The sequence below is a fragment of the Triticum aestivum genome, chromosome 6A, assembly GCF_018294505.1.
Source record: "Triticum aestivum cultivar Chinese Spring chromosome 6A, IWGSC CS RefSeq v2.1, whole genome shotgun sequence".
Lineage (NCBI taxonomy): Eukaryota > Viridiplantae > Streptophyta > Magnoliopsida > Poales > Poaceae > Triticum > Triticum aestivum.
The window spans coordinates 456730916-456738015 of NC_057809.1; the positions used below are offsets into that span (position 1 = coordinate 456730916).

Consider the following 7100-nt stretch of genomic DNA (forward strand, 5'->3'; position numbering starts at 1 on the left):
TAGGGGTGCCTTCCACCACTAGGACTCCTCCTAGGGGGAAACCCTAGGCGCATGGGCCTATAGGGGCTGGTGCCCTTGGCCCATGATGGCCAAGGCGCACCCCCTACAGCCCATGTGGCCCCCCCGGGACAGGTGGCCCCACCCGGTGGACCCCCGGGACCCTTCCGGTGGTCCCGGTACAATACCGATAACCCCGAAACTTGTCCCGATGCCCGAAATAGCACTTCCTATATATAATTCTTTACCTCCGGACCATTCCGGAACTCCTCGTGACGTCCGGGATCTCATCCGGGACTCCGAACTACATTTGGGTTTCTGCATATACATATCTTCATAACCCTAGCGTCACCAAACCTTAAGTGTGTAGACCCTACGGGTTCGGGAGACATGCAGACATGACCGAGACGCTCTCAGTCAATAACCATCAGCGGGATCTGGATACCCATGATGGCTCCCACATGCTCCTCGATGTTGTCATCGGATGAACCACTATGTCGAGGATTCGATCAAACCCTGTATGCAATTCCCTTTGTCAATCGGTACGTTATTTGCCCGAGACTCGATCGTCGGTATCCCAATACCTTGTTCAGTCTCGTTACCGGCAAGTCACTTTACTCGTACCGTAATGCATGATCCCGTGTCCAACACCTTGGTCACATTGAGCTCAATATGATGATGCATTACCGAGTGGGCCCAGAGATACCTCTCCGTCATACGGAGTGACAAATCCCAGTCTCGATCCGTGTCAACCCAACAGCTACTTTCGGAGATACCTGTAATGCACCTTTATAGTCACCCAGTTACGTTGTGACGTTTGATACACCCAAGGCACTCTTACGGTATCCGGGAGTTACACGATCTCATGGTCGAAGGAAGAGATACTTGACACTTGCAAAGCTCTAGCAAAACGAACTACACGATCTTTTATGCTATGCTTAGGATTGGGTCTTGTCCATCACATCATTCTCCTAATGATGTGATCCCGTTATCAACGACATCCAATGTCCATAGTCAGGAAACCATGACTATCTGTTGATCACAACGAGCTGGTCAACTAGAGGCTTACCAGGGACATAGTGTGGTCTAAGTATTCACACGTGTATTACGATTTCCGGATAATACAGTTATAGCATGAATAAAAGACAATTATCATGAACAATGAAATATAATAATACTTTTATTATTGCCTCTAGGGCATATTTCCAACACCTACCGCGCTGGCATCCGGACCGGCGACGATGTCCCATACGGCGAGTACGAAGAGAGGACTGCTCTGTCGGAGCTAGCGGCACAGAGCTAAGAACGGCTGCGGAGCGCGCGCAGTGGCGGAGCTGCGAGACGAACGACACGGAGGAGGAATAAGAGAGGAGAGAGCAAATGGATCCTGCAGTTCTGGGTTGGATTTGGTGTAATTTGCGGTGGGGTCAGGCTGTCAGGTCCGACGTAACAGACGTGCCCGAACGCTCCATATCCGGCTTATATTTAGACTGCATATGAGGGATGTCGGTCAGCCCAAACGTTTAAGACCGTTTAAGACATTCATCTAGATCAAAATTTGGTGACCGACGCCCGGGCGTTTGAGGCCGGTTTGGGGGGCCGGGCGGTTGATGCTCTCACCTTGCGAGAGGGGAAGGAAAAAACCGCCATGCATTTTTGCCTATGAAGTTGCACTCTACAACATTTGTAGCGATCGACCCATCCACTCGTGTACGAACTACGAAGTAGATACATCCCCTGGCCTACTCCGCCATGCCACCGTGATCGGTGGGCTGTGCGGCCAGTGAGCTGGAGGTTAGCTAGCTCGTTGCGATCACTCGCTGAGATCCACCCTCGCTGACCACGCTATATAAGCATCACTCCTCCGCTCTCGCTTCCTCCCACTGCTCCAGAGCGCCGATCAAGAGGCACCAGATCAAAAATGGCGCTCCTCCCGCTGGTCCTCGCGGTCCTCATCGTCTCCTGCGCCGCGCAGCAGCCACCGGTGCAGCCGCCGCCAACTCCCAACGCGCCGCCTGCCGGCAACCCGCCTCCTGCTCCCAACGCGCCTCCGGCCGGCAACCCGCCCCCAGCTCCCACCGCGCCCCCGGCCGGCAACCCTCCTCCAGCTCCCAGCGCTCCTCCGGCACCCACCACGCCTCCTCAGGCGCCACAGGCCCCGGCCACGCCCCCTCCGGCCACTCCGGCCCCTGCCACCCCTCCTCCGGCTCCCACCACCCCGCCGGCCACCCCTCCACCTGCTCCCACCACCCCGCCCCCGGCTCCCCCGACGCAGCCTCCGCCCGCTCCCACCACCCCGCCGCCGTCGCCCCCGGCCACCCCGCCTCCAGCGCCCGCCACCCCGCCGCCATCACCGCCCATGTCGCCACCACCCGCCACACCTCCTCCGATGGCGACCCCGCCGGCGATGGCGCCCACGACCTCCCCGACCGTCGCCCCGACGACATCGCCCACCGCGACGCCGTCGATGTCTCCGACCAGCCCCAAGACTACCTCCCCGACAAGCTCACCGACTTCGTCTCCCACGCTGGCGCCCGCAGGCACGCCGGTGACGGACAGCAGCGCCTCCAGCGCGCGCGCGGCCGGCGTCGCGGCGCTGGTGGCCTTGGCGAGCGCGGGCCTCGCCGTCTTCCTCTGAGCAGCAGGCCGGTGCACCTGTGTCCTCCTTCCCGCGCGTCGCTGCTGCATTTTTCTTGTTTCGTGTCGTTATTTAATTTTTACCGGTGGTACTACGGTCGATCGATTCTTGATGATGTACTGCTACGATGATGCATTGGTTGTCCGTCCGGTCCCGTCCCGTTTTCCTTTTGATGATCGGCGGGGGGTGGTTGGTTAAGTTTAGTGCATGTTGTACTTCTGCTCTGTACTGTACGTGAGTTACCGCTCCATTTTGGTTATATAGAGAGGATTTTGTGTATATTTTCAGTGTACGTACTCCATTATCATTTCCGTGCATTCAATAAATTCTCCACGCAGCTTATTCACCGCGCCCCGTGTTCGCTCTCTGCTGCTCAAGTGCCGCTCATCATCCGATCGGTCGGCGTGTACCGTGTCGCTCATTAATAAACGAGCGGTGAAATGCCGTGGCTCGGAGGTCGGCACGCGTTTGAAATTCACGACCGGTACGTACGGGTTGATCGTCTCCTACTCCACGTCCACGTGCAGCAGTAAAAAAGCACGGGCGCTTTAGATCGCGCGCGGGATCTTGGCATGCACCTGGCCTGGGACGGTGCGTACGAAAAAGCGAGGGAAAGGCAATTCGGTGCACAGGCGCACAAAAGCTGACAGAAAGGAGAGTTTTATTTCTGGAAAAGAGAGGAGACAATGCCTCGTTGGTTGGGCCTTTCTCTTTTCTCCGTTTAAGCAGGAGGCAGAAGCAGACCCACCCGCTGCCGAAAGTTTTTCACTACTACTCTACACTAGATCGGTGAACGAAAACGGTGTTGCATCGCGGCACACGGTAAAAGTTTCGAGATCGATTCTTGATGCATCCCAGGCGATGTCCGTGACGCATACACCTACATTGATTGCATTGAAGGCCATATAGCTGGATCTGGTAGTACGTACTACGAGTTTCATCAGTAGCAAAAAGAAAGGAGAAGGAAAGGATGGATGACTTGTCGACGCCGATGGAGCATGGACGTGATCTGCCCGCACCAACCCCAATCAAACAACTCGTACCGATAGCAGCGCGTCGCATGTACCGGACGCCAAGGCTCGGAGGCAACGGTAGGTAGGTGCCGGGCGCGGGGTCGGGAGGGGTTATCATCGCCAATGATTTGTGATCGAGTCGACTCGAGCGCAGCTGAAATTTGAAATGAAAATGGAGAATGATCGTCCGCTGATGGACCCCGTTGCACCAGCAAAAGCGATATGGGCGCGAGACAGACACGTATTTGTTGTACTGCCGGCCGTGGATCTCGCTGTCTCTCTATTGAGTAGCGTCGCTTAGGAGACACGCCATGCGTGAGATGGCAGAGCTCAGACAGACACAGACCATCGAGTAGGCATCACGCAAGGCGTGCGCCGGGACTGCTCAGGCATCACCTGCCTGGCGCCATTAGTCCATGGGTACCACCTCATTTCTTACCGTCGGTGCTAGTTCTCCGGGTCCGATGGAGCACAGGGTAAACTCTCCGGCTGATTAACATGGTTATTTTCCTCTTTGAACGAGCGACGGAAAGTGACGCCAGCTAATTTGCGGTAATATGTCATTTTCATCGTCGTGGAAAGGCGTTTTGTGCCTGGCTCTGGTTTTGCACATAAAGAGGGAACAGGGTGGTGTGGTTGGAAGGGCCATGGCCCATGGCCCTGCATGCCCATCGTCTAGGCCGGCCGCAATCAATAATGCTGCGGCGCGTTTTTATTTTTGATAATATATTTGGAGAAACAACAGCTGCTTGTACTGGTTAGAGAGGATGGAAAGCAAACAACACTACCAGAAAATGCAGTCGTCTTGGATTCCCCCAACGAGTCTGCACCAACATAACCGCACTCTTCTGTCGTGACACAAACCTGTATTGGAATAGTGGACGCCCGCCTTTCGGAGGTCTCGTCGCCCTTTGCCATGGTATTGTGCAGTACAGTACTGTGGAATTGGAATAGTGGAATGAAGATAGGCCAATCAAAGTATCACAACAGCGAACACGGTAACTTCAGCTGGGCGAATGAAAAACCCGGAGCTAAGTGAGGTGCTAGTTAAATCCATCTACCTAGAGCACAGCCAACGAGCGAGGTATTGCCGGTGACCCTGATATACCCATCACGTGAGGTGAGACCTGTGCGCCGGGAGTTAATTGCAGGGAAGTACCACACTTGAGGCAGCTGTAACAAGTCAGTATCACTATTCACATTTTTTGCAAGTTAGTACCACGTTTGAGACTAGTCGTTGCAATACGGGCTAAGCCGCGTATAACTCTGTATTGACGCTGTATCTGACAACCCGGCCCCACCAGTCAGTTGACCAGCCGCCGAACCGGTGCGTCGCTCGGCTGGCTAGGACGGACCCGGCTTGGTCGGTCTTGGCTCGGTCGAACCCTAGCAGTTCTCTCCTCTCCCTCTCCCTCTCCCTCTCCTCGCGATGGCTAGTCTGGGCGGCGGCGGCGGCGGTGGCGGTGGCCGGAGCAGCAGTGGCGTTGTGGGCGGGTACGGAGACCTTCTCGGACTCGGGAGCGATGCACACAGAGGAATCGAAGTCAAGGGTGGGGAGTCCAGTTCGTCGGGTTACTACAGCGATGACGACGAGGGCATGGAGGCGCCGCTGTCCATGGAGCAGCGGCTGCGGCTGGCTGAGATCTGGGTGGCCAACCCTACCACGAGCCATCACTGGAGCCATGGATTGGGTGGCCTGCTGTAAGTGCTCTCTCCTCTCCCTCTCTACTCTCTGTGCCATGATTCGGGCTAGGGTTAGGTTTACTGAACTGAAAATGTGCAATTTTGTTGTCCATTGTAGTTTGGATGATGCTGTTTGGGATGTTAGGATTCATTTCGATGCTCAGCATAATTTGGATAGGAAGATATGCAACTTAGATGTCACATATTTGAATTTGTATACACTGATGCGAACACAAGGATTTAACTTCAGTGATGAATTGTACCACATGGGTAATACAGGCATAGGGGTGCAGAGACAGCATGGCCTAGATTTGATAGACACAAACATCAAGTTGCAGGAAATTAAGAAGCAGAATGAGGACAGTTTAGTTTTGAACTTGTTAGTTAGGGCCACATCATTTGTCAGTACTGCATCTCATGTTAGTGAGGAAAAATTAGCCACAGTTTTATATCAAGAACCTGTTGTGTATGATCTGAGAGATCCTCCTGTGCTTGCTGTTAATGATAATGGTGTTGTTTATGAGAGTCAAAGAAGCAACAGTAGTGCACTAGTACAACCTACTGGTATGTGCACACAAGAGAGCAGAAATGTCAGCTTAAGAAAGCTCAAATCTGTGATGGAAGAAGAGGAAGAGGAGGGATATAAGAGTAGTGATGACTCTCAAGGGGCATATGACGGTGACAACAACCCTTTCTGCATGAAGAAGTACAAGATTGCTGAAGACATAGAGATAATAGAGGGAAAGAGGCTAGCAGATGAAGAACTAGAAGAGGATGAAGATTCAGATGAAGAAACAGATGAACATTCAGATAAGGAACAACTACACTATGAGGGTGACACTGAGGTTGAGGAGTTGTTTGAGATTGAGGAGGATGAGGAGGAAGATTCTGAGAAGGAGAAGGAACCACCCATGAAAGCAGCTGGTAAAAAGAGGCAAAAGCTGCCAGTTAGGAGAGGGCCCACCAGTAGGACACATTCTAATGTGTTAGAGGAATTGAAACCAGATTTCAGACCATCATCAGATGAAGAAGATACTGGGTTGCTATTGGATAGTGAAGATGATCAATTTGAGCCACTAGCATTTGTCCTACCAAAAGGAAGGAAGAGTAGGGCATTGAAAAGGCCAGCAAGGATATGGTATAATGAAAAACTGAAGCAACCACATCAACAGTTATGTATGCGCATGTGTTTCAAAACTCAGCAACAATTTAGAGATGCTCTATTGAGCTTGCACATTACACAGGCCAGAAATTTCAGGTATCATAGAAACTCAGACAAAAGGATAATTGTTTGCTGCAAACAAGAGCATTGTCAGTTCTTCATAGTTGCAGCAGTTATCAAAGGGGAGAAGACATTTTCAATAAAAAATGAGGCTACAGCACACTTGCCCTAGCAGTACAGAGACATCAAGGGTTAGTGCAAAGTGGCTTGCACAGACATATGAGTCACTGTTCAGGTCTGATCCAAACACAAGTATTTTGACTCTGATTGACAACTGCAATGAGAAGTATGGTGTTGATGTGCCCAAGCACATGGCCTATAGGGCCAAAAACCTTGTTGTAGAGGCTATTTTAGGAGAGCACAAGAAATAGTATCCCAGGCTGAGGGACTATGCTCAAACAATCATGGATACAAACCCTGGGAGTAGAGTTATAGTTACAACTGTAACTCCAAAACCTACTACAAAAATACCACATCCAGGACCAAGGTTTCATGCTATGTTCTTCTGCATCAATGGAGCAAGGGAGGGCTTTCTTAGTGGATGCAG

General features: G+C 52.4%; 1 protein-coding gene across 1 annotated transcript; it reads left to right on the forward strand.

Annotated features, from left to right (window-relative positions):
* The first annotated feature begins 1741 nt into the window (after positions 1 to 1741).
* Positions 1742 to 2981, forward strand: LOC123127884 (vegetative cell wall protein gp1). The gene has a single exon (XM_044547737.1). The coding sequence runs from the start codon at positions 1919 to 1921 to the stop codon at positions 2633 to 2635; it is 717 nt and encodes a 238-aa protein (XP_044403672.1). The 5' UTR covers positions 1742 to 1918; the 3' UTR covers positions 2636 to 2981.
* The last annotated feature ends 4119 nt before the right edge of the window (positions 2982 to 7100 follow it).

Excerpts from the sequence above, each read along its gene's own strand:
- LOC123127884 (XM_044547737.1), top strand. The coding sequence starts at position 1,919 with ATGGCGCTCCTCCCGCTGGTCCTCGCGGTCCTCATCGTCTCCTGCGCC.